Below are 27729 nucleotides of genomic sequence, written 5' to 3' on the forward strand. Positions count from 1 at the left end.
TGGGGTTATTGTTGTCCTCAGACCCTAAACAGGATTAATCGGCTATAAAACACAGATGTTAAGACGAATGTCGTAATTTGTGAAACCTCATTATGTCTATAAGACCTGTTATAGGTCCAGGGCTTTAGCATGTGAAAGCCCTGGTTCTGGTTCATCGCTGGGGTCTTCCTGATACGTTTTTGGGGCCCAGCTGAGCCCCATCAGCCAAGGCTCATCAACCAGGTTCTGGCTGGTGAGCTCAGCTCCTGCTAATAATAGGCCAACTGTGTGGATGTTTGATTCATCGCTGTTTGTGACTGTTTTACCGTCAACTAAACATTTTTCTATCTTATTGTTTTCTGAATTAGCTAACATTACCCTATTTATAGTGTGTTTGTCACTGTGTGAACAATGTGTCTTTTTTGTCATCAATCAAAAATTTGCTAGTTTTACAAATTTGCTAAACTAGCTAGCTGCCATTACTGTATGAGTTGTGCCAGTGTTTCTGTGCGTGTTGGCTCTTGCATGTTTGCATGCATGTTGCTAATCAGGCTTGTTTATAATTCAAACATATATATATATTTACTTTTAAATTTCCTCATCCACTTATGGAAGAGTGTAGGATCTGTCGCTCATACATCTAAAGGCAAAAGTTCTTTGTCCCTTCCTATCTACGCTTCTGTCCAAAGTCCGAAGCCAATTGGACTTCGAACTTTGGACAGGTGGCCAGCGCTGAGCAACTGTATTTATAACTGTAACTAGGCCTGCAAGGCAAAACTTTGCAGCGCTTTTCTGTAAGGTTAATACCAGAATCATCATTTATAAGTTGTGCCGTTATGTCTGTTTTGGAAGTATTTTGCAGTTTTGTAATGACACTTGTAATTTTAATGTTTATATTTATGCTGTACAGCACTTCGATCCCTTGCGGTAATGTAAAACATTGGATTGGATTGGATTGGATTGATGGTAACATTGAGAAAGCCATATTGGGCCCTCGTCCGCAGTGACATAGGCACCACCATGTCTTTAGTGGTGAAGAAAAAGCTGCGCCAAAAGCCAAAGTTTTTACTTTTCAAATCTGTCTACGTAACGCCCCTTTCCTAGGGTAATGAGAGATGAATTTCTGACAAAGGGAAGCAATTACCGGTACAAATGTGTGAAATTTGCTTTTGTCCATTAAATCTGTTGGACCGGCCGTCGTGGTATGATGCACAACTCCATGATCCAGTGGAACATTTGGAATAGCACCAGTGGTCCTCATCAAAACAATCAGTTGCGGTGCTTTGGGCATCGACTCAAAATGGTCTCAAGACATGTAGAAGATAATAACAGATTGGTGTTCATGCGCTGAATGGTGCTCTTGAGAATGGCAAGCAAGACTGTGTTACTGTCAATTTCTAATGCATTTTTTTCCCCCGAACTCACGGTTTTTAAGTCCAAACCTTTGTATTTCAAGAGGAATTAGCAACAGAGTAGTGCTTGGTTCGGTGTGGCTGCTGGTGTGCATGCAAGGCAAAGGAGGAAGTTTCAGATTGAGCTTTTATAATCAGCAAACAGTCTTCCTCTTTTTTTTTTTTTTTTTGCTGTTTGAATTGATATTTTCTTTATCAATTTCATCAGAAACAATCGGTAAAACATTTCCATGAGAAAACTCTTCAAAGTCATGCCACTCTGAAGAAGAAGGAAAAAGTGACAAAAAGAAAAGCAAACAGGAAGTAGAAGATGCGTGCAACGAGTAAGGAGGAGGGTGAGCATGAGAGAAGAAGAAGAGGCAAAGGCTGCATGAGGGGAGAGGGGAAGAGGGAGGGAGAGAGAAAGAGGGAGGTGTGCAACAACTTCCTGTAGTTGCATGCTGATCCGAGTCTTTCAACCTCTCCTCTCTGAGTGTGTTTGTCGCAGAGCGGAGCAGAGACGAAGCTGAGCGGAACAGGATGCAGGCCATCAAATGTGTGGTCGTTGGAGATGGGTACGCCATTATTTCTTCTTCACTTTTCTTGCCTTAGCTTCAGCTGCCCGCCTGGGGTTGTCTCAAAAGTTTAGATCGGTTGATGGAGTTGTGATGATGCCAGAGCTTAGGCGTCAGGATTCCAGCAGAGAAACGAGGCTGAATCAGAGTTTCACCAACTTCCGCAGTGATGCGTCGATAACTCAAATGAAGACGGTCCCGCGTTAAACCCGTAGCTTTCTCTGTATTTTTTTTTTTCCTTCTTTTTGATGGTTCTGATTTTGCTGTGGGGGCACCGAATGAGCTGTGCAGGTCACAACATGCAGGAAATTGCTTTGAAGGAGCAAAGTAAAAGAGAAGGGATTAAAACAGCTGTTGATTAAAGGAGAAAATAACAGGAAAAAAAAACAGAATTTGGTGAATTTATTTGCTTGAAACTCTTCTCTTCTGACAAATTTGAACCATGTGTCACATAAATAAAAAAAGAAAGACAAATTGCTTCTCAAAGCAACATAATTGAGATGATTTTTTCAGACTAAAGCTACTTTCCTGGCCCAGTTGAGCGATGAAAAAGGCAGTTAACCCATTGGAGGTTTCACACAGGTAGTGCGGCTGCATTTCCTCATATGCTGAGCTTCCTGTTGCACATCTCTAATTTAGAGATGTCAAGCAGACGCAGAGGAACTAAGCGACGACATATGATTAACGTTGCTCATCAGTAAAAGCCAAAGCACGGTGGGTTGATGCTTCCACTGCCAAAAATGTAAACGCAAACTGAGTGACAATCCAAAGGTTGAAGCAGTAAGTGGAAAAGAATAAAAAAATTGTCAACGGTAGGAGGTTTTACTTTCGTGTCAGAAACACAACACTCAAAACGCTCCTCTTTGGATGATTAAAAATAGATAATGACTTTAGGAACAGGAAAAAGCCAGCATCTCGTGTAAAACTGCTATTTAAATGCTCTCAGGGCAACATTTTCATGTTTCGTTGATGCAGCGGCAGAGACTTGAGTTGCGCTGGTGACGCAACGCCAGGTCGAGCTCGGGCTTGCAAGCTGAGCCCTGTGGAAACTATTAAAAGAAGTGGAGCAGCTGTGCGTTTTGGGTGAACACGTGTCTGCTGGTCTGACAGTGCATCTCCCAAAAGAGGAAGTCGGTTTTAGATTGCAGGGAAGTTGGCTCTTTGAATCTCCATATAACCTTCAGGTTAAACTTGACCGCTTTAAATATTTATAACCTGATGGGACAAAAAAAACAAACAAGCTTGATTTAAAGTCTTTCACAGGTCAGAGTTCCAGTTTGACCTATAAAACATGCAATTCTAAAAATATTTGAGAGAAGTGAAAAAAAGAAGGACGTCTTGGTTGAAAGATTTTTTGTGATGAACACAGCTCTGCATTTCATGAAATTACTTCAAAATTGATCAGAAATACCAATAAATGTAAAACTGTCACTTCTTAGGGTAGACCGATTAAATCCATGGCATTTTAAGCTGATGAAGCTTTTACCAATAGCAGTACTTCAGTGAAGGAATTAAATATCTAGGACGCAAATGGTAGAAAGCAAAGACTTTTAATTTTATCCACTTTTTAAAATCCATCCATGCGCTGTTGCCATTAAGTAAAATATTTACCGGAGCAGTATTATGTTTTTTTTTCAGGCACATAGTGACATTTTATAGCACAATTAAGTAACGATGTTAGCTTCAGTTGTTATAAAAACATTACATATATGAAACATAATTTGAAAGAAATTTTACTTTAGAATTTAACACCATAATATTGGGCCTCTGTCTCTTTAAGAAGCTCCTGCTCTTTCTGACACTCTGCCTTCAACATGTTACTACTGACAGTTCCACCAGGTGTTTGCTAATTGCTGCTGGCTAGTCTGAAGGAACCGAGCGGGGGAATCTCGGGGAGGAGAGGAGATCTGTGAGGCTTGTAAACTGCCGCTCAGGGGAGGAGCTTCGTCCTCAAAGGCAGAGCGAGGTCCAACCAGGCGTTTTGCATGGTTGCCATGAAAATTAAATGATTTTTCAAACATGAATGAAAGAATCAAGGCAATACTCCTGTCATGTTTTGGACGAGTGGATAACATTACAACATAATTCAAAGTAGAAACAATACTGCCTCTTTAACAGTGTTTATGTCTCATATTTTTAGCAGGTACCTCTGTCCAAAACATCAGCTGTGAAACACTGTAAGTTGATTAAGAGTATTTTGGATGACTGGGAGGATTACCAGCAATGCCCCAACTAAACAACAGCTACTCTCTCACCTGACCTACAACAGGGACATTTTTATTGGACAAGTATTTTTACATCCAGTACAAACCGTAATCAATAATCATAAAAGTCAGATAGTGTATGACTGTATGCCCTCAACAGGTCAGCCGCCATCGCCCATTAATGTCAGACTGGGACCAAAATCAGGGACATTTGTCAACCTAACAGATTGACTTCATGAGTTTGAGCCTCATGGAACATAAAAGCATGACGACACGAAAAACAAGCCTGACGAGAAATCAAAAACTCTTGCAGGAAATGACAGCAGAGAAGAAAAGTTTACGTTTACTCTAAATCAACATGTGTGTTGATAGAAACTAATACACTAAAAATGTTGCCTTTTTTATGTCAGACTCAGCAAATGTATTCCCAATCATAACATAAAGAAGTGAAAGTAACTGGAGTGAATTCAAAATATGAAGCGTAGCTTAATTCAAACCACAGTGTAGACATTTAACGCTGATCTCATCAAGTTGTACTGTTTCGGTTTTCAGCAGGTAACTTACAGAAATGTGTTTTATAAGTTTGATATTGACAGTGTGCGTCTGTACATTACTGATGCCATGATGTTATGTTCCTCACTTTTTTTCTATTTTTAATAATTGCCTGATCTTGGGGTGAAAGGCTATTGATTTTTTGTTTTTTTGTACCAAAAGATGTTTTAGCAAAAAATGACATGGGCCATTATTTATGCAGAGAACTCGAATAATTACCGCCTGAACTCATAAAGCAAATAGGGCCAACTTCTGTTCGCTCACCTTGGCCATCTTCATCAGTGCATACTGAACGTCTGCATAGCATAGGATGAGATTAATGTGTGTGATTATAGATGAGTAGCTCTCGTATAAAATTGAAATCCTCATGCCAAAGAATATTTGAATAAGTTAAAAAAAAATGGTGGCCAGACTTAGTTTGGAAATCAAACTGTATGTCCTTTTACATCATATACAGTTGCATGATTACTAAGTTTTTGCTATTATATTAGTGCACCAGGGTGATACAATAATTCACATTTCTATGACAGTTTGCTGATGTTTTACCTCACAAAACTCTGGATCTCTAAAACAGACCGTCATTGTTGTAAACATACATTTTTTGGCAGCAAATTTTGTTTTATGTTTCAGTATATCAACTAGTGCTGTTGCTCTGGACTGAAAACAAAATAGACTTTTAAAATATGCAAAAATATGAAACGAAGTAAAGCATGAAAGAGGAGCAGAAATCAAAAAGGTTGTTTTAGGATTTAGTTGACTTCACTTTATTTTTAGGCTTAAAATGGCTGGTTCCTGTTTTCAGCTTCCACTGATGCTTCTGAAACACTTCATTTCTGACACTCATATACTTCACTACTCAGCTCGCACACACACACACACACACACACACGCACACGCACACACCCAAACACACCCACGCACGCATACACGCAGATGCACACTCATGCACACTGATAATGGCAATAAGTCAGAATGCAATCGTTTAAAACCCTACCTTCACTCAGCGTCTGGCTTAGTGCCGAACTTTTTCAGTTCACCTGATACATAGACAGACAGACAAATAGAGCACAGAAAAAAAACTATCATAATTGGTGAACTATTATAATTACATAAAAACATAAGTAGGTGAGAAAAAAATCCCACCTTGTTAGAAAACGAGAACATTTCAGACACACATCACCAGATGTACTTTCAGGGGAAAACATGTTCAAACAAATTCCTCAGAGGTTTTATTCAGAACCTCGTCTGCTTGATGAACATTTTTTTTTTCATTATTATTATTTTCTTTTTTTTTCTGTTAGTTGGTGATGCGCTGTTGTTGTTAAACACTAAGAGCAAATTCCTGTATCAAAATTAGAAGCGGGCCAGTTGGTGCTTGTTGACTGGCCTCTGAAGACCTGTTTTGTTTTGTTTTTTCACCACTTTTAAACAACTCTGCAAATCAGTAGGTCACAGCCACAGTAACTAGTTTCAGTTCGTGTGCTTGATGAATCATTTCCTGTCAGTAGGAGATGGGTTTTTTCATCTAATTCTAGTTGCATTATGTAGAACTAATCAATAAATATGTTGCATTGAAATAAACATCCCATGTGAGAGTGTCAAACTCATTATTATTTTGGGTCATGTTACAAATCTTCTCAAAGTGGCTTGTTGTGGCAGAATGCATTGACAGCAACCCATCAAGAAACTGTTGAAAATACTAATAAAAACGTGTGTCTGCATTCAGTGACTACTTTTTAAAATTAAATAGTGCTGAACATCTTCACATTGATCAGTACCCCAAGGATATTGTAATGGTAGCCGATTTTGTGGTTCTAATTTAAAATTATCTGCAAGGAATTTTGCAACATTTGCACATATGCGAATGTGACATTTTGACATCAATATTTAACTTATATACTTTTGTTGTTGTTGTTGAAACTGTCAAGACGTTGCGACAGTTTGGCAGATATTCTGTCTTCTACACTAAACTAGAAACAACCAATCAAAGCCAGGAGGCGGGTCTTAGCGCTGTCGATCACAATCTTGCACGGCGCCCTCCCTCCCTTGTTCTCTCCCACTCTGCAGCTACCATAGACTGTTGTGACTACTGCCACCTGCAGGTGGGAGTTAGATCACTCAAGGATCTGTTGATTTTTGCGTGAAATGTCATGATGGCAGGTTCGTAAAAAACTGGAGGGACTCACTGATGTTTTTTGGCAACGTACAAAAATTTAAAAAAAAAACTGCTTTGATTTGATTGATAAAATAATATTTGAGTATATAACTTATGTTGTACTTATGCATGCCTTTGGAGATTAGAGGGCCTCAAAAGCAGCTAATGTAGGCCAGATTTGGCCCCCGGGCCTTAAGTTTGAGCTCTACAGCGACATTTCCTTGACATTACCCTGACAGATTGTTGTTGTTCCTTTTGTTACAGAGCTGTGGGTAAAACATGTCTTCTCATCAGCTATACCACCAATGCCTTCCCTGGGGAGTACATTCCTACAGTGTGAGTATAATACACACACCCACACACACACATTTTCTGCTTTTAGGTTTCAAGGTTGCATCTAAAATCCAGACATACATGGACGTTTATCTGGAGCAACACAAACAACTCCTGAACAATTTGAAATATATCTTGACTTTTGTCGTCTTTGTGACAATAATAACCAACACGTGCCGCTGTAGATAACTGGAAGCGCTAACAGGGACAGGTCGGGACAAGCAGCAACATTCAGAGCAAGACGCGCCTCTTTTAAAAGACAAGCGTCTTCGGAGCTTAGGGGAGGCGCAACAGGAAGAGACGTTTTCACTCATATTTCCTTTCTACGTGTCGCTGTACCACTGACCCACAAACTCCACAGAGTGCTTCATGAGAGGCTTCACAATGCAGAAGGAAACGTTGCACTCGCTCTGTTGCAACATGCACTCTGACAGATTATGACTCAATTTGTAAAGAGAAAAAAAATTATCTTTAAAATAAACTATTTTGCATCATTCAATTCATGCAGAGATGTGAAAGCGCACAAGTGCAGAATGCATGCATTGGTAAAATAACCCTCAAAACAATGGCAGCTCACATTGTGCAGTGTGTGATAAGAACAATATGTGTTACATGAGACGGATCACTGTTTTAAAAGAGGTGGATGATGACAGTCAGAAAATCAGAAGTGCATACTTGCTTCAAGGATATGATAAAATCACAGCCCCATGTGGTGGCCTGGCATGACAGCTACAGCAGATTTGAAGAGTCTTGGTGGCCTAGTCTAAACATCAAACTTTTCTCCAACCAACATCTGAAAATAGCAGCAGTTTTTAGACAGTGGTCTCATGTAAACGTAGCCACAATTCCTTGCTCTGCAGAGTTTGTCTCTGGGAGTGGAGTCGTCATAAGGGGCTGATAAGCCAATCAGGAGCAGACTCTTTGAGTGACATGAAAGATATATCATGCTAGAAATGATGTCTGTCAGTCAAGCCCTGTAAAGTTTTCTACAGAAGAGGATTAGGGCCACTGGAAAAAAATAAGCAAATAAATAAAAATGTCAGAATTTTTTTTTTCAGTGGCTCAGAAAAGGTTAAAAAAAGAAGAAAAAAAATTTTGTGGCCCAGAAAAATAAATAAACAAATAAATAAAAATGAATGGCCCAGAAAAAAAAAAAAAAAAAAAAAAATCTGTGGCACAGAAAAAAAAAAGTCAGACTTCTGACTGATGGGCGCCAGCAGCAACCACACAGACGTTGTGGCGGACACCCAATGTTCTGGAGAAAATGTCTGATTTCAGTAACTTTTTTAAATCAGACATTTTCTCCAGAACATTTTTCTGGGCCACTGATTTTTTTTCTTCTTCTTCTTTTTTAACCTTTTCTTAGCCACTGAAAAAAAAAATTTCTGACATTTTTTTTTTCCAGTGGCCCTAATCCTCTTCCTAGAGTTTTCACATTCAAGTGCATCATACACAATTATTATGCTAAGTAAAATGAGTTTCACAATGAAGTATTTAACACAAAAGTAATCAGCAATTAAACTCACAACAAAGTCTGGACATTTTACAACTTTCTGATTTTCTAAACTAGCTTAATAAAATTATTACTCTCATGCTTTCAGGTCAAACATTGATATTTATAATTTTGAGGTTCTGCATTTGCTGGCTTTGTGGATATACTGCCATTTTCTGTGACAGTTCATTTCTGTCTGAAGTATGCTCCTAATCATATGTCACCCATTTTTTGATTTCTTTATAGAGAACCACTTTTAAATGCCAGTTTCCTAAACATAATGACAATGTCCTACTATAGAGTTTTATTTTGGCCTTATATCGTGATTTTAGCGCTCTTTATTGGACCACCTCTGAAAAAGTAATAGGAACGACTAAATCTTTTGGATTTGAACAACTATTATTTTTTTTATTAAAATGTTTCAATGGCATCAGTGGCCTTGATCTATAATTTAAGGCAAATGCACCCACAGATCCAAAACTACAGTACCAGACAGAAAGAGACTGCCACACAATAATCACCAATGATAGATATAAACAATTACGTTTTTGAAGCCACCTTCATTTTTTTTCTTACCAAAATCAGTAAAATCAAAAAATAAATGAATCAGAAAACAGTTCACTGAAAGGACCTCAAGGAGCAGTCTGCAGTGTTTCATTTCGGCCACTAAGTGGCAGTGTTGCTTAAAATTTTGATCGGTAAACAGCGCCTGAATACATGACTTGTTCTTATCGTTTTATGACATCACAAAGTCTCTTAGGTTCCTTCCAAGAGGCATTTATATTTATTATTATTTTTTGTTTTCTAATATTTTTGATGGTAGGCCTTATTTAAAAGTATAAGGAACCGAGGACCGGACTCGATCTCGGTTCGGCCACGTCGAGGTCTCCCTTTGGGGCTCGCGCTCTAATCACTGCGCCATATTCCTTTTTATTCTTCTTCGTATCCTTTCCTATTTCGAATTGTAATATATTTTTATATATAACTTTACTGTGTGTCTCCACTTAAATTGCTTGTTAAGTCGAACTCACTCACCTTCTGTCTTTTCGACAGCTTCGACAACTACTCGGCTAACGTGATGGTGGACAGCAAGCCGGTAAACTTGGGCCTCTGGGATACAGCAGGACAGGAAGATTACGACAGGCTCCGCCCCCTGTCCTATCCGCAGACGGTATGCAGTCATTTCCGCATGAGGAGTCCACGCGCCGGGCGTTTCATTAGGAAACGAGATCCAGCTGTAACTCCAGCTGTGGAGAGTGATGCTATTTAAATTGCAGCTGTCCAACTTATACCAAATGTCAGGCTGACAAAACCCAGTTTTTATTGATTGGAGCAACAGGGAGGGAAGTAGAAGTGTTTGGTCACGATGATGCAGACGGTGAAAGGAAATAAACCATTTGTCTTTCAAAAAATAATAATTATTGAGGGTGATAAGAGACTGCTGCATGCCGTTTTTTAAAAGATGGTATGGAGAGACAATATCCGGTCATTTATAAGTCAGTAGCCATTTAAACTCATAATTAAATATCCCACCAACCACATAAATTTAAGATGAACAATCTTTTTTTTCTTTTTTCTTTTGTGGTCTGTCTAGGACGTCTTCCTCATCTGTTTCTCCCTGGTCAGCCCAGCCTCGTATGAGAACGTCAGAGCCAAGGTGAGCCTCTTTTTCTTACACCAAAAAGCTTTCCATAAGTCAATTACATCTAATTTGTGTGGCAACTTATAAATGACATGCAACACAAAGTGATTTACAGGAATAAACAAGAAGCAAACAAGATAAAACTGTTATAAAGGGTTTAATGTTGGTACTTTGAAATAACACTTGTATTACTAAAAGTAAAAGTAAAACATAGAAGTTAAATTGAGCTCAAGCAGCAACTTTCGTAATTGTTTGAGTCTGACGAATACCCATCAAGAATCCAGTGAAGGTAGCAGCGTGATTCATTTGGTAATTCCTACAGCTCGTGTGCGTCAATCAGATGGCTTTGGTGCAAGCAATGCTATTAAGATGGCTGCATTTGTCAGTCAAATACCACATCCATTACAGCCTAATGGATGACAGGAAGAAGTGAGTGCAGAAGTGACCAAGGGAAGGGTGGATGAGAAAAAAGGACGATGAGGCAGAAATCAAATGGGAGAAACGTCTGTGGCATATTTTTGATTCGAATAGCAGCACTTAAAGTTATCTTGGTGGCTGTCTTTGTTTTCAGTGGTACCCAGAGGTTCGTCACCACTGCCCGTCCACCCCCATCATCCTGGTGGGCACCAAGCTAGATCTGAGGGATGAGAAGGAGACCATTGAGAAGCTGAAGGAAAAGAAGCTGGCCCCCATCACTTACCCACAGGGTCTCGCTCTGGCTAAAGAGATAGGTAAGTTAGTGTTGGGTAGAGCGAGCAATGCAGCCCGTGTTCGGAGCCTTCAGCTCTTGTCAGGGCCCATTGACTTTTGCCAAATGTCTTCTTCCTCTCTCACAACCCTCTTGTGTACTGTGAAATAAAGGCCACTTTAGCCAAAAAATCCTTGCATAAAAACAGAGATAGGTAAGTTGCACTTGTGATGTTTTCTTAATGTTTTGAATGTCTTCGTGCCCTTCCTTTACTTCCCCAAAACAAGAAATCGCTGTAATTTACATTGTGGCTGAATACATGAGTTATTCGAATGCTTATTTGCATGTATGTGTGTCGTTCTCCGTGTGTTCAGACGCCGTAAAGTACCTGGAGTGCTCTGCCTTGACTCAACGCGGCTTGAAAACTGTATTTGATGAGGCCATTCGGGCCGTGCTCTGCCCCCAGCCTGCCAAGGTCAAGAAGACTTCTTGTTCAATGCTGTAAAAGGTGAGGCACATGTGGAGAAAGGGGGCAGACTGTTGAGAGAAGGTTTAGCTGCCAGGGTTGCTAGCTCATGACTGTAGATGAGGTAGCATTGCCTCAAACAAAGACCTAACCCATCCAGTCATTTCCTGCTCCATCCTACCATCACCTATGATCAACCTGAATTTAGTTATTTTAGGGAAATACTGAGGAATGCCCTCAGTTAGCAACCGACTGACTGTCCATGGAGACTGTCAAAAAACAAAAACACAAGTCTCTAAGTACTAAATACTGCATGTGTATCTGCAACTGTAAAACATTCTTTCAGTTTTCCAAGAAAATAGAAGCTGTTGTCACTTGGAGTTTAGACACAAATGAACCTTAGTTCACATCTGTTACCTCAGTTTCCATCTCCAGCAGCACCGTATTCACTCGGTCAGCTCATTTATTTCACTACTTCACATTAACAGTAATCATATCCTTATCTACAAAACTTCAATAAACGGGTCAAAAATAAACGTTTTTTTTCTTAAACCTGCTTGCACTAGCTAGCTGAAGTGCTAGCTGCTATTAAGCCAGCACTTAAGAGCAGCTGTTATTATTATTTAAATCAAGTTCTTTAATATTTATAGTGAACGCATCAGGGAAGCTTTGAAATTAGCTGGGAAGAGGGAGCACAAACATTTAAGCCTTGCAGTAAACCAAGAGTTTGATAAACAAGACTGTTAGCTGCAGCTTCTCCACTGGAACAGCGTTATAAGCTAAAAAGCTCAGGATTCAATTATAATTATTATTATTTATTTATTTTAACAAATGACTCAAATTTGGTTTCCTGCTGTTTTGGAATTAATGCAATAATTGCACCCTTGCTGTACAGTAGAAAAGCAATATGCTGAAAATTTATTATTTTTTTCACCAGAGTAAGATATGAAATAAGTCCTAGAGCTGCTGTGATTTAAAAAAAAAAAACCTTCTATTAATCTTGAGAACATGTTTTTCTATGAATATCCTGTATGATTTACATTCCTGCTTAAATGTGTGATTTATGTGCGTTGCATTTGAACTCTTGCAGGACCGGAGAGGAGCAACGCCAGGCATCCAGACCGCTGACTCTGCCTTAAGAAAAGATTTTAAAGTTCTTTTATCAAAGTTTCTTATAAATCTCCACTGTAATTGTATAAAACACCTGGACAGTTACAATTGAATAGCAGCAAACATCTATTAGCAGCCTTCTAACGCCGAGCAATACGAATGCTGCGAGAGATTCAGCTTCTCTGTCTAATGTGGAAAATTCTCATAGTAACTGTTCCAGGTTTGCACACTGTGTTATCACTCTATGAGCTTATGAGAAATGTATATGTTACTTTTTTTTTTTTGGTGTGTCTAATTTACAATTTTAAAAAAGAAGCAGTTGCGCAACATGGAGTAGCCATTCATATTGCAAGCGAAAAAAGCAAGCAGTGTTTCCATGAGTTGTGCTCATGGTGTGTCGTTGAGACGCTTAATATAAAACGCATGACTCGAAAGCATCTTGATCAAAAGTGTTGTAATAAAATGATATATTTCTTATGGTGTTTAAATAAATAAATAAATAAAAACTGAAGTTCTCAATGAGAATGAATTATTTCAATTCATTTGTAAAATCTGAAACACTCTCTCCCGGCGTGATTTTCTGCCAGATGTGCATCACGGTCTGCATGACCACTGCAGCCGGGGATGAGCGAGCGTCTGAGATAACGCTGATTTATCTGATGGCATTTCTGCCATCTGTTATGAGCGTCATCCGTCTCACTTTGCCTTCCTGAAGGGCAAGACGTTGTGGCAATAACATCAGTCTGATTCATTTGCGGCGATTACCAGCGGGAAACCTGATTAATGGTGAGAATGCAGTTCTATCCGTCTCGTCGCCGCTCTCTTATCTGAGGTTCAGGGTGCGTCAGATCAAGCTGTTTTCTAAAGCTCAAAGCCGAGGTTAAGGGTATGACGATATTTCTATTATGACCATTTCTGATTGTAATAGTGTATAGTTTCATAAACTTTACATTGACAGTGTTATTAGAGGCAGAGGTGTTTGGAGCGAGCTGTTCTTCCAGTGAAAGATTATACAAACCTGCCTGCCAGAATCACACAAGGTGGCGATAAGAAACTTAATTTGGATGTTTTTATTGGTGATAATGAACACAATTAATAAATTGGACACCTGACATTTATTCGATGATGTCACCAACAACTTACAGTCCAAACGCACAATGTGCTACGGCTGCAACACGCGGTTACATTAACCTTTTGAAATCAAGAATGTGGTCCAAACCTCAGTTTACTTATTTCTCCTGACAGATCAGTATCTCATCCAGAGTGAGTCTTCTGTACATCCACTCAGCTGATGATAGAGATTGATTGTAATCATTTTGTTTGCGTCCACTAATGTGGACGAGGTTCGATGTAAGATGAAATCTACCCCTTCGATCACAAACATTAAGACTCGCCCTGGATGAAACGAACTTGCCAGATCTCTCAAGAGGAAATGAAGTACACGCTTCAGCGAAAGCATTAATCCTTTTGTTTTCAGCGGTTGAAAAGCCTAAATTAGTTTTGTTTAGAAAGAAAATGTCTTACATAAGATTAATGAAATAGGTCTATCAGCCCGCAAAAGCCAGAGTCCTGAATTTTGTTTTGGAGTTAGAAAAATGTTGCTCAGGTTTTCATTGGTTGTTTTTCACACTGTGGCTTAAGCAGCAAGGAGTTAAAGATGAAAATGTTTAAGTTGTTTAAAAACAGTAACCACTAGGAAAGCAAATCTTCTCAATGCCAGAGGAAAGTTAAAATAAGACATTATTCGATGCAAAGTGTTCTGATGCTTGCTGCTTTCGCATTTATTTTTATTGTTTCCAACCAGGTTAAGGTTTCATTTTCATGCATAGATCAAATAAAATGAACAATTTAGACAACATATCCTGGATTTGGAGGGGCTCCAATAGTTTTTTCAATCCAGGTCAGATAGTCTTGATGGCAGAGGTCCATGAATGCCACTGGTTTCCTGCATGGATGATCTGGATCTCCAGTGAAAGAAGTGACGCCATAAATCCTGCCTTTGTACTCAACTCCTCCACCAGAGTCGCCCTGTGAAAGACAAACGTTACACTTCAGAAAACTGTGGTCAAATTTAATGAAATGAAGACGTGGCTTTAAAAGTGTAAACGTCTTTTTCTTTTATTATGTCGCAATGTCAACTTACAAAGCACTGATCCACTCCTGGTGTTTGGCCACAGAACCAATATTGGTAACTGTGCCACGAGTTCTCTGCAATCTCTTGTTGTTTGAGGCGAGTACAGCTAACCACATTAATATTCCCACATTGAAGAACCGGAGAATAGCAAGGTTCTAGAAAAGAAAAACAGTGGCTTAATTATATAAATGATTTCAATGTAAAATTATTACACACTAAGAATCACACTAGACTGTATATAGCCTTGTATAATATCTACAAAATATAAAAAGAAAGGGAAAATAAACTCACCTCTGGTGGTAAAAAAGCTTCCAGAAGTCGAACCTTGACCTGCAATCTGCACCGAATTCCCTCTGAAATTGATCAAGTAAAAGTTGATCAAAGTTGAGCAACTCTGATCTCGCACCAGCTAAACTAAGGGAACACTTCTTGAAGCTGCAGGGAGATGGGGAAAAATGGAAAAGTATTTTGTGGATTCAAAATGACAAAAATAAATTAAATTTAAAAAAAAAAAGTTATTAAAAATTTTTAAATTCTTCAAAAAAAAATCCTAAGATATTTTTAATTAGTAAAATAGCAAGAAAAAATTTTTTGGGGGGTGGCGGGGCTGAAATACTTTTATGGGATCGAAATATTTTTGTGGGGGCAGAATAAAGAAATACCGTAATTTATTGTGAGTTCGTGCACTGTGTTGGTTTTGTCCTTTGAGCAAGGTGATGTTCATGCATGGCTCATTTTGTGCACCAGTAAAAAAAAAAAAAAAAAAAAAAAAAAAGCATATGCCTATGGCCTATGGTGGTATTTTTTTTACCACTAAAGAAGGGTTCAGTAAATGCGCACATGAAACTAGTGGGTTCGGTACCTTAAAAAAGGTTAAGAACCACTGGCTTAACACCAACAAGTAATCACAAAAACATGTCAACATTATGTTTTTACTTGGTGGGAGATAACATTTTCTGTAGAGAGCAAGCAGTACTTTTAACAATCTTGTTATTATTATAACAAGAGACCTATTAACCTTCTCTATCTGTGTTGAAAATTTTGTTACCTGGCCCAATATGTGTAGTCTGAAAGCAATCCAACACATTTATAACATTAGAATACGTCAAATTTATTTGTACGCTTTTCAGGACAGTTGAAGATGTTTTATTTCTCACTCACATGTTAGGCTTGCCTGAGCAGTCAGGAAGCTCGATCGTTGTCACGCCGTGTGGAATCGTTGCCTTGTCAGGGAGCTTCAGCAGCATCAGGTCATGTTTCTGTTTTTTGAACAAGGGTCCTTCTTCATAAATAGTAGGTTTTTTAAAGATACCCAGTGGTATGCGTATTGGTACATTGTTACCCAAGTGCCATCCTAAATACGCATCAACGGTCCTGCAACAAAGTTTGCCGTCAGTTTTTTGGGATGCATGACAAAACAAACTATAGTTTGAGGAAGGTTTAGTCATCTTCTTTTACTTTAGCAACAGTTGTAATAGTCGGTTTTACAAAGATCTACATCAGAATTCCTCAGTGGGGAAATTCTGTTCTTACTGTCCACTTTTCCAGCAGTGAGCTGCAGTCAGGATCCAGCCGTTACGCAGTAGAGAGCCTCCACACAAACCTTCGCCCTTACTGTCTTTTGTCACTAAGCGAACGTGATACCGGCGCTCATCCTGCCTGCATGGTTGACCCCCAATGAGTCTCTTTTGCAGATCGACCTTTGAGCATGTCGTGACACCTAAAGGTCAAAGTTATCAAATGGAGAGGCTCAGTTTCAGGGTGAAAATTGATCAAGTCAGAGCATGTTCTGGAATTATCTACCAACTTTCACAAACTTTGACATAAGATTAACTTTTGGGTTTTGTGCCAGAGAGCCGACAGACCTTCCTTTGACCACCAGGCCTTTGACATTTTTATTGAAAAGCTCACAACATTCACATTAAAACTTAAATTCAACTTTATTGAAAGCAAATCTCATTCCACATGTCTGAAAAATAGATCATTTCTTCCTACAATGCAATTTTTATGCACAATACACATCGTTTTCTTCCAGTTTCCATAGGTTACTTTCACCAGTTATTCATGTAAGAACAAAGCATTTAAGAGGAAGAAAAAACAGAAAAATAAGTTTTTACCCGGAGGAATACCAAATAAAGAATGGTCAATTGCAACATGTGACACTCACCGAGCCACAGCAGAACCAGGAGAACCGTCACGGCAGCCATTGTTGTAAGTTGGTGCCTAAAAACCGGTGACCCAAGGAACCTTTTATACTCTGCAAATTTGTCTATCAACCAATCACATTTCAAAGATTTATCGACAAAAATACGTTTGTTAGGCAACCATATTTCTGTTGCCTCATTGTGCAATGGTCAGTGACATTGCACACCATTGGAAAAGGATACATTTTGTTTGTCATTCTAAACAAATTTTTAAAGCAATAAATGTAAACTTTATCTTGTAACTTTCTTGTGAAATGAAAAGAAATGAAGTTGACACTAAAATGGATCTTGGAAAACTTTTTTTTTTGCCAAAGATGAGATTAAAGTAGACTTTTATTGGAGGAACCAAGGTTGTCCAATATGTACGTTGCTGTGTAAATATATACAGGATTTTGTTACTGTTGAAGTTTTCTAACTTTAATATTAAAAAGAGGAACAGATGTCTTTTTTTTCATATGAAGCCTAGGCGTAAATTCAAGCTGGGAGACAGAACACAGCTGATTCCCATCACTCACGACACGCCGCAGCCAACCCGAATCGGCGCCTCGTGCCGCACCACCCAATCATCGTTAAGCCGGTCCCTTTAAGGAGCCTAGCCACCGGGTGTCTGCCTGCTCGTCAGCCGTGCTTCATCTCGCCTCCTCCCCATCTCCACCTTTAGCCCGACGAACATCCTCCAGGCCCACTCTTCGTTCCTCCTCCAAGGCTCCGCTCCATTCGGACCGGGGGCAAAGACTAGTGAGCTTTGCCTGACTCATCATCTACCCTCAGCGATCCTCAGCTCTTTACTACCAAGGCGGAGACTCAATCTTCGAATACCAAACAAAAGAAACAAAGGAAAACATACGAAACCTTGTATACTCATTCACTGTAATGTCTATGGGAAGTGAAAACTAAACACTCTATCTCCATGCAAGGAAGGCCACGGGAAAAACAGTGAGTTCCCAAATAACTGTCTGGGGAAGTTCAACAACCCTGGAAAACTTACTTCAGTAGACACATCATGTTTCATTAGTTTGTACACCGTTTTCAGCTGCACAGAAAAACATCTTGACTGTGTATCAAAAAATATTACATTTATATTATACATAAACGAACATCATTTAATATGAATAAAAACTCTTCACCAGCCAGACTTGCATTGTCCCCAACGAGTTTGCTCTCTTCCTCAGAGAGAACTACCCCAGCCGGGGCAGAGCTCTCTGAGGGTGAGAGGGCTACCCCAGCCGGGGTAGCCTGGTCGTTGGGGACCCTCACAGACTCAGTGGGAGAAGAAACCTTCCCCGCCGGGTCGGTTTCTTCCATGTCCGTGCCATCAAAATCTGAATCCGTGTCACTAAAGTAATTAAACATTTTTTCAATGCCTGTAGTTATCATGTATCCGAGTCCCCAGCCGAGCGGCAGGGCAAACGGCACGAGAGCGTGAGAGAAATTAATCATAGCTACGAAACACTGAGAATGTAGGCGATGTCTGGATCCTGAATGTTCAATGTCTTGAGATTCCAACGTTTAAAGGCTCAGAACATCTTTGATCTATTGTGATGTATGTGATGTCATCGATGACCTCATCAATGAACTCACTGTAGTTCTGTGGCCCGGTCTTCCTTCTGATCTTTGCAATGGAAACGATCAGATCAGCTCTGCATGACTCAAATTATAGATGAAGTTGTGACTAAATATAGAACTAATTTATTAAAATTTATTTAGTATGAAGAGATTAACGACAGATTTATATTTGACTGAACTGTCAGCAATATTTCTACACTTGAATTACTCGTCTGATCTTTAGTGTGTTTGACACAGTGCAGTGAACAGCTGAAAATGTAATAAATGTTGCATTTTTGGCCCCAAGTCAAACCGAGCTCTAACACTCAGGTTAGCTAGTTTTACCGCTACATGCTATGCAAAATGGCTGCTGGAAAAGACAGCTGTTTTGTGTTTGACTTACAATTCAGAAACCACCAGCTGCGTTCTTGTTCACTGCCCAGGAGGCTCCACTTCTTCTGCTTTTGGGTCTGACTCAGGGTCAAAGATGTACGCTTGTCTAACTGCACACCTGGTGGCAGCCATTTTGTCTAACTGTGCACCTGGTGGCAGCCATTTTGTCTAACTGTGCACTGGTGGCAGCCATTTTGTATAACTGTGCACCTGGTGGCAGCCATTTTGTCTAACTGCACACCTGGTGGCAGCCATTTTGTCTAACTGTGCACTGGTGGCAGCCATTTTGTATAACTGCACACCTGGTGGCAGCCACTTTGGCTAACTGTGCACTGGTGGCAGCCATTTTGTATAACTGTGCATCTGGTGGCAGCCATTTTGTCTAGGTGCGCACCTGGTGGCAGCCATTTTGTATAACTGTACACCTGGTGGCAGCCATTTTGGCTAACTGTGCACATAGTGGCAGCCATTTTGTCTAACTGACAATTCAGTCAATTTATATTTGACTGAATTGATGCATTTATATTTATTTTTTATTTTAACAGTTTAAATGTCCATAATGTCTCTTCAACACTTTGCATTGACATGTTTATTTAGAGTCTGCTCTACAATGGTTCTATTTTTGACATCTAGACAAATTTATTTCCACCCACTAACTATCCACAGAAATGGTTCTTCAAACTATTTTTTTTCCAGACTAAGAAATTAGGGAACTCAAAGTAAAATAGTGATTTCTGTATATTTTAAAAAGATTATCAGATCAATTGAGTGTTTTTATAAAATACAAAAAATTAATGATGGTCTAATTCACTGAAATTTCTGACTAGACCAAGGCGTCGTGGATTCAAAATAATTTCCTGAGCAACTTAAAAGGTCTTATTTTTAAGTAGCTCATCACATCAGTACTGAATGTCACAGAAAAGAACACAAAACTGAGGGTTCGTTTTTCTTCAAGCTGTGAAAAAAATTCCTCTTTTTATGCCTCTAAAGATTCATTAATAAATACAAAAATTACACAGAATTTTAACACAGACTTTCCTGGATATTTTCACTTGTTAGCATGCACATTTCTGTTATTTACACTACAACACATGCTCTTAAGTGAGATCCAATGACTTGAATCATCATCTTAGTTCAGAAATAACTTACTTTATTGTTAATTTTCATGTTTTTTAACAAACCAGGCTAGCAGCCGTCGCGGTTTAACCGTCGATCTCTCCCACCTTTGCTGGTGGTATATGCAACATTTGATGGACACTTGTGCAAGTGGTTTGCAGTTGGCTTCAAGGGTGGTTTTCCACAGCCTCATCGAGTTTGCAATGAAGGCTCTCAGAATCCTGTTGATGTTATACATCTCTAAGCATTCAATGATCCAAGTATGCAGCATTGAGTCATAGGCTTTCTTGTAATCAATCCAAGCCATGCACAGGTTGGTGTGTCGGGTTTTGGTTCACCTGGACAGGTCGCCAGTCTGTCGCAGGACAAACAACCATGCACACACACACTCACACCTAGGGAGAATTTGGAGAGACCAGTTAACCTGACAGTCATGTTTTTGAATTGTGGGAGGAAACTGGAGTACCCAGAGAGAACCCACCAGGCACAGGGAGAACATGAAAAAAAAAAAAAAAAAAAACCCAGGCCGGGAATCGAAAACAGGACCTTCTTGCTACAAAGCAACAGTGCTACCAACTGTGCCTCTGTGCAGCCCCATGTCAGTGTCCATTGCATTTAAAATAAAGGCAAATCAATTTCTCATAAAGTTTATATAAAAATAGTGGAATATAATGTTGAAAATCCCTTGTAAAAGTAAGTCTGTTGTGTTTCTCTTTGGCACTGCTGGACAGGACATGCTAAAAGAAAAAAAAGTGATGACAGTTATTAACCTTTAAACTTTACGGCATTCCTTCACATTGTACTGATGATTCTAATGACTGCGGACTTTATGATGTGTTTATGATTTTTTAAAAATGTTTTCATAATGTAAGGCACTTAGAGCTGCCTGTCGCTGAAATATGCTACAAAAAAACTTGATCGATTGATGAAAGATCTTTAGTGTGCTGTTGATCATCAGGCAAATGTAGCTCACAGTCGTGTCTGTGAACCAAGGTTTTTTTTAAATGTGTTAAAACATAAGATATTGTAATTAAAATAACCTACGTCAAGATCTTGCTACTGCGCAGACAGACGTCTTAGCATGGAATTTAACAATTTTCAGCCTAAAAACATTTTATAATGAGACCATAAGTTTAAAAAAAACAACAACAAAAAAAACATCTGAGAATGACTAGTAAAAACTACGCTGGACAATTTTTTTTGTATAATTCATTAATAATTAAGTAGTTAATTATTAAATCCTTTTGTTTTTCCTAACAGAGTTAAACAACCATTAAAAAGTATGTTGATTTCTGAAAGTTGAAGTCTTAAGGTTTTTGCTTGGTATAATCCTGACAAATATAATGTTAGTGACAGTGATGATAAATGGTATAATAATCACAACGACATTCATTAGACTTCCAGTGTAAAACAGCTCAGTTTTTTGAGCTATTCATTGCGGCGAGTAAAAGACACGACAATTAGTGTGAATCACTGAAGGGAGAACATGGGACAAACAAGCAGTCACCTTTAAAACAGAAGTAAAAAGGGGAAGAAATGTTTCACAACGGGGGAAACATACCGAACTGTTCCCATGAAAACAGCTTCAAGTTTAACATTTACTTTTTATATATCAGCCAACAAATGTAGAAAATACAGCAATATAATTAGTGCTGAAAAGGATTGTATTTCACAGCAGCGCTTAATTTCTTTAAAGATTAGGTTGTGTTTTTCACATCTAAATATTATTTTAGTTCAAGAACTAATATAATACATTTTTTGCATTTAAAATTGTACACAGATATTTATAACTATTTTTGTTTTCAGGCTTGCTGCTTCTCTTTCTGTCATTAATGTGATTATTAATAAGAGATCCCTGTGGTAGGTAATCTAATCAGTGGCGCTCTACTGGCGATCTGTCAGAGTTGGTGAGTGGGTCGCCTTTTTTTCTTCGCTGACCCGAAACACACCGACAGCACATCTACACGTTGAAGTTTTCAAAGTCAAGCTAGCGTAGCCAAACCACTTTCCTCGCCCTAGAAATTTTTTTTTTAATTCACACTTTTCCCTGACCTTTTTGTCTAGTTGTCGTAGAGTTTTATGTCAGCTTACTTTTACAATTTAGTGGTTTATGTTGACAACTGGACCAGTGGTTGTTGGGAAGCAGTTTCTTGGATCGTGGTTGGATCGGGATCCTGTGTGTGCGTGACTTCACGCGGCAACGTTTCTATAAAATAATGCCCAAGATAGTTCAGTCTCAGCCATTGCTTAGGACCTTATGTGCTTTATGGGTAGTTTTTCTTCCCCTTCCAATAAAACGTGATTAAGGATTTTCTTTACTTGTTCAATTCACAGCAACTTCATGTCAGTCTACATCAAAATGATGTAGGTGTGCAGCAGGTGCAGGCCAAGCTGGAGTGAGCTCAAGCACACTTTATGCACCGCAGCAGAGCTCCTCTACTCACTGAAACCTTTTTCGGCTGTTAGGAGAGTCATGTTTTTGATGCATCATCCTGACATTCACGTTTGGCATCAAGATTTCACGTGAAACAGAACAGGAAGCCAGATAAGAACCAAAGATTCATTATCAGGGCAGAAGTGAGAAGAGGGGGGATAAACATATCGAATAAACATATTAATGCCTAAACATTGCATAAGAATGTATTTATTTCATGCTTTCTTTGCAGCCATTACCACCAACCTGCAAAACCATCTTTCCTTTCCAACAAGTGTTTAATATCTTAAACACTAGAAAATTATTTTGCACAAACATTCATTAGCAAGATTTGCAGTCCCAGGGTAAACAGACAAAAGTTAGAATAAGAAACAGCCAGTAAGGTTTGATTTAGCAGCCCCAGGTTGATTTACAACGGCAGGAAGGTCGATAGATTTCACCCCAGCTGGAAATTGTGCCGAGTCAGGGAACTTCAGTGGCATCGCCTCTGTCACCGGGTCGCTCTTAATCCCTCGTAATCTTTGAGCCAGAATGCCGAGAATCAAGTTACCTGCGAGTTGTTGAGGCAGTATTGACCTTTATGTATTTCTTATGAGCAGTCAAACAAATACTGCTAAGAGTATTTCATATAAATATTAAAAAAAACATTCTGTGAGAGCCACGTGTGATTTCATCTGATGAAAATATGAAAGCTTTTTCACGATCTGTCACGGCACAATCCTGTGGTTATGAATTCAAAAGCCTCCATGGAGCTTTTGAGCAGTTCTCCGAAAAATAACAATTTAGAAGGATAAACACCAGCGACTCGTTTTACCTCGAGGTTTGCTGTTATACCCGTGAGTGAAATTTATTGCTTTTCATATTCTGCAAATAGGTTGCTACCTTGAATTTGGCAAAGCAGCCAAAGCAGATGCAGATCTTTTGCACATAACTGTCTGGATAAGCTTGATTATTTCTGCTCAGGAAAGCCTGATGTTTGCCCAGGCTCGTTGTGTAAGTTGTCAACAGTTCATCCTGCGTGATGTCAGGATATGCAGTCTTTTCACCATCATTACAAAAGCTGTAGGTGAGGCACTTTCTTTTTTTCCCCCCCACAGTGCCCTCAGCAAATGATGGAGAAAATAATAATATGAAAAACCTCAGGTTGGTGCTGTTTTGCTGTCATTTATATTACTGCACACTGAGACTCACTCGACAACAGTGCAGTATGTGCAGAGAAGCTGACAGACATGCTGCATATACTATGAGGTGTGCTGCTTATGTTTTATTGATTACATACTTAAACACTTTTCAGAGTATGAAGGCAGAGGCTTCTCAAAATCTGTTGTTATTTTTACACTAAAACAGCTTCATAGTCTCGCTCACGAACTTTCAGAACGGTTTTGGTTTTAACGCTGCTTCATTGACTCCAGAACAACGTTTTCATCCTGTTGTTATTATCCTGTTGAAAACGCCCCAGTTGTGTCTAAGTTTCGGCCATCTTGACCCAAACTGTTACCGACGGAGGTGTTGGTGTCCGCGGTGAAGCAAGTTTTACATCAGCGGGAGCTGAGAGCGCATCGACCGGGAGAGAAGCCCCAGCTTCCAAATCAAAACTTTCAGTGTTGACTGAAATGATCGGCTGCTCGCTCTGAAAAACAAAATCCCTCCCAGAGAAACATTTCAGGGCCAGATTAAGGAAAAACGGGGCCAATTTGACCACAGCAACAAACACAACAACCAGCAGAGACAAATAACTGAGAACAATTGACCAACTTTCAAGAATTGTGCAGGTAGTACCGGGCTGTTCGGCTCTTGGTGATCTTAAATTGAGCAAAACAGACAACATTTTTATTGATTGATTTATTATTTTTTCTATATTTTTTTTAAAATTTGGAGCCACTTTAGTTGCACTTCTCTGCGTCTGATCTTCATGAGGTCCACACACGCTAAAACTGTGTAACACACCCGAATCATACACAGCAAAAGTCCAGTGTTAATTTAACTCCCACAGAGTTGATTTTAACACTTTTTCAGTGCTTATATAGTCCACTCTCATCAAGAGTTAAATTAACACTTTCAATAGTTAAAATTTTAACACTGTATCAGAGTTACTTATTTAACTCACAAAACAGGGTTAATTTAACACTGTGGGATATACTGGATAACACTGATCCAGGAACAAAAATTTACCACTTTATTAGTGTTGATTTAACACTTTCAAGTGTTATTTATTCCAAAAAAAGTTACTTTATGATTATGATTAATTATAATAATTATTCAGAAATAAAACTTGACACAAGTACATACATTTTGAACACTTTATTTTTGCAGCTGTGTTTCCAACATTTTAAATTGTGGTACAATGATCAAACATTCATTAGAAATGCCATAAGAGTTTTGAATATCAAAAGAAATTTAAGTTCAGGGATTTTTACTAAATGCCTTTCTTCACTTTGAACAATTTTGAAAGCATGATGATGATCAAATGTGTCCGCTTGGATACAGTTTTTGACACATAAAAACAGGTCAACATTTTTTAGCCTGACTTTCTCACAATAGAGCACAATGGACTGGTTTAGCAGCCTTGCTCTCACGTCCCTAACTCTGGGTGATTCCTTCATTTTGCCCACGTCAATGTTATACTGTTGTCTGCAGAAATGTGTAGAAATTCATCAATGCAGCATCATAAGAGAAATTAAACACAAAATGTGCTTTGAATAGCTCATCAAATGCTCCATGAGAACTGTTTGTCTGGCATGGGATGAGGCACTTATCCATGACGATGTAGAAGCTGTCAATCTTGCTTTTCTGATGCCCAACAGCAAGGAGGTATGGCTGCAGACCCCATTGTCCCCGAAGATGCTCCTCTAAACTGCAGCATGACTAAAATTAAAAAGATATACACCAAACATTAGAAACAAAACATACAGCTTTACGATACATGTGACATAAAAATAAATTTAAGTATGCCCAGACATCTTCAAAGCTGTCATTCAAACATCTGTATTTATGCATGTCTATAGAAGTAAATAGACAAATAATTTTGCATATTTTAAATTTCAGTTACCTTATGAAAGACAACAAGTGTCTCATCTGCATCACTTGCACTGATTTTTGGAGACTTCTGTCCTCCTGGTTGCGGTGGAAGAAGATGTAAGAGAAGTAACAGCGAGGCCATTTCTTGGTCATAGCCTGAGAACAAATTTATAAAAGTTTTCAGCTATAAAATCAGAATTTTATGAGTACTCTGAATAGTCAACTATCTTCAGATATATCTAGGTACTTACTAGATGTGTTAGCGAGGTCATCGCTTTGAAGACTTTCCGCTGACTGCACCAAACTTCTCAACTCAGGTGGAGAAGTGAAACGCTTAGCCTCCTTGATGACATTTGGTTTGAAGAACACATCCCACTTCTGCAGCAGTCTGGATGAGGTTTCTTCACTGAATAGGAGACGGAAGTCTTGATCAATCTTTAATTGGATGTAGAAATCAAACCATTATAACAATGTAAAAATCCACATTTAAAGACTTCAGTTGAACACTTACCAATCCTTTTGTGTCCAGGAACCCCGGAATGTGGTCAGGATATCATTTCTTCCACTGGCATCTTTAATAAGCTTGTGATGGTGCTCAAAAGTCTCTCATCTTCTGAAAGATCACAGACCTGTCTGTGGTGTGGTTAAGCAGAGATATGGCCTCCTGGCAGGCATTCCCATCAAGCTGTTTTTCAACAATCACAGTTCTCTGTATATTTGGGCCTCCAGATGAAATGTAATTGGTGCTACTTGATGGCACAAGAGATCCTCTTTGAATCTTCCTTAGGGCCGTTTTAAGACGCCATGAAATGTATCCAGTGCTGCTTGCTGCATCATAAAAGTGTTCTTAAAAAGAAAGAACAAAAATTAAATGCAAAATCACAGTTTTGAGTCACAAAACAAAAGAGCATGATTGATTGTAGAAAAAAAAAAACATTACATTGCCTTTTTTGGTGTATGGATCCTTGAGGGATGGGAAGAGTGTCACTATTCCAAAGGCATACTTCTCTCTGATTGCTTTTGTGGGGAGGTGCCTAACAGCAGATTTTAAATTGGTGATTAAACATTTTTTTCAATTATTATACATAAATTAAATAGTGTAAAAACAAACATACCCTTGTTCATCAATCATGTGAGCCACCAGTATGTTCACCATTTGTCTTCTTGTGGCATCAGTTAGGGTTTCTGTAGTTTCATACTCCTGCAGAATTTCTTCACCACTAGACTTGCTTTGTAGGACACCTTCAACCAGCTATAAAATGAACAATAAAAAAAGAAAAAAAAAAAAAAAAAGAAAATATGCAATATGCAGATGACCAAAATATGACAAAACATGTCTGGGCATACAAAACAGAATTTAGAGGCAGATAAAAAATATTGTTACATTTTTAGCAGACACTCAGGATTCTCAGTTTTTTGCTTCTTGCGTGGCATCTCATCCATTAGTATTGTTGATGTTGATGCATTTGAGTTGAAGCTTGAGTCAGAAGCAGATGACCATTCTGAGAACTCTGAAGAAAGAGACAATAGACATCAGTTACATTCTTTGGTAAAATCTGTAAAACAGTTGATTTAATTTGCTTTGGTATCTCACCATCATAGCAGAAAACTGTCAGTACCACATTGCCTTGTCTAAGGAGGTCACTGAATATTTCTTCGTCAACTTCAGTATCTGTTGTATCTTTGTATGTAACTTCTGTATCAGGTGGCAGGCAAAAATGTTCAATGACTGAAAAAACAAGGAAAGATTTAGAGCCTAATTCTGTAATTAGCTGTATTTTTTAAACTAACAGTTACTTGATATTGATCATGTGATTAGCATAAAACTTATTAATGAAAATACAATTTTTACTTACCACAAATGTGTAAAATATGTGTTAAATACATACATTGAAAAGAATAATGCCCATGCCCCACAGATGATGAATAAATAACAAACCTTTCTCATGAATCTGATTAAAGTCAAACGGCCCTTCGACTTCCTACAACTTGACATACTTTTGCAGGTCACCAAACTTTACATGGATCAGCATTTTATTTAAGCATGGGATAAACCTAGACAAAGCAAAATAAGGTAAAGGTCAAGAGTTCACCTCACTGTAACTCTGCTATTGGTGTCACGTGACTTCGGCTCGTTGACGCTCCACGGAAGCTAATAGTCGTTAGCTTACATTCACAAGGCCAAAATTATCATTTTAAGCGGCAAAAACGTAGAAGTATATTTTTTACGAGTGTATGATCCAACAAAATATGTTTTGTAAGAATTGCCATTATAATAATATCATAATGGTGTAAGTG

General features: G+C 38.7%; 2 protein-coding genes and 1 long non-coding RNA gene across 5 annotated transcripts; 1 reads left to right on the top strand and 2 right to left on the bottom strand.

Annotated features, from left to right (window-relative positions):
• The first annotated feature begins 1803 nt into the window (after positions 1-1803).
• On the top strand, positions 1804-13106 carry rac2 (Rac family small GTPase 2). Its single transcript, XM_055041018.1, has 7 exons — positions 1804-1945; positions 7121-7192; positions 9735-9852; positions 10276-10338; positions 10895-11054; positions 11386-11519; positions 12568-13106. Exons 1-6 carry the CDS (start codon positions 1911-1913, stop codon positions 11514-11516), a joined length of 579 nt encoding a protein of 192 aa, XP_054896993.1. The 5' UTR covers positions 1804-1910; the 3' UTR covers positions 11517-11519; positions 12568-13106.
• A 1238-nt stretch (positions 13107-14344) lies between these two features.
• LOC129366912 (serine protease 1-like) lies at positions 14345-18538 on the bottom strand. The gene is made up of 6 exons (XM_055041010.1): positions 16889-18538; positions 16255-16441; positions 15883-16095; positions 15013-15074; positions 14731-14876; positions 14345-14615 (listed from the first exon to the last, which is right to left on the bottom strand). The coding sequence occupies exons 1-6, from the start codon at positions 16926-16928 to the stop codon at positions 14436-14438; spliced, it is 828 nt and encodes a 275-aa protein (XP_054896985.1). The 5' UTR covers positions 16929-18538; the 3' UTR covers positions 14345-14435.
• Positions 18539-25054: 6516 nt separating this feature from the next.
• On the bottom strand, positions 25055-27106 carry LOC129366920 (uncharacterized). Of its 3 annotated transcripts, none has more exons than XR_008606664.1 (8): positions 27026-27106; positions 26816-26942; positions 26547-26683; positions 26372-26465; positions 25943-26095; positions 25683-25866; positions 25463-25587; positions 25055-25278 (listed from the first exon to the last, which is right to left on the bottom strand). It is a non-coding gene; the product is annotated as an uncharacterized LOC129366920 (long non-coding RNA). The 3 variants fall into 3 exon arrangements; XR_008606663.1 differs by having other exon boundaries at positions 25683-25837; positions 25943-26277; XR_008606662.1 differs by having other exon boundaries at positions 25943-26277.
• Positions 27107-27729: the final 623 nt, after the last annotated feature.

Source organism: Poeciliopsis prolifica, unplaced genomic scaffold (genome assembly GCF_027474105.1).
Source record: "Poeciliopsis prolifica strain line A6 unplaced genomic scaffold, Auburn_PproV2 SCAFFOLD016, whole genome shotgun sequence".
Classification (NCBI taxonomy): Eukaryota; Metazoa; Chordata; class Actinopteri; order Cyprinodontiformes; family Poeciliidae; genus Poeciliopsis; species Poeciliopsis prolifica.

Coding starts and splice junctions, on each gene's coding strand:
- rac2 (XM_055041018.1), top strand. CDS start 1,911: ATGCAGGCCATCAAATGTGTGGTCGTTGGAGATGG. Junction 9,853..10,275: donor CCCTGTCCTATCCGCAGACG/GTATGCAGTCAT, acceptor TGGTCTGTCTAG/GACGTCTTCCTCATCTGTTT. Junction 10,339..10,894: donor ATGAGAACGTCAGAGCCAAG/GTGAGCCTCTTT, acceptor CTTTGTTTTCAG/TGGTACCCAGAGGTTCGTCA.
- LOC129366912 (XM_055041010.1), bottom strand. CDS start 16,928: ATGGCTGCCGTGACGGTTCTCCTGGTTCTGCTGTGGCTCG. Junction 16,442..16,888: donor CCTGGTTCTGCTGTGGCTCG/GTGAGTGTCACA, acceptor TTTGACCTTTAG/GTGTCACGACATGCTCAAAG. Junction 14,877..15,012: donor AAGCTTTTTTACCACCAGAG/GTGAGTTTATTT, acceptor TTTCTTTTCTAG/AACCTTGCTATTCTCCGGTT.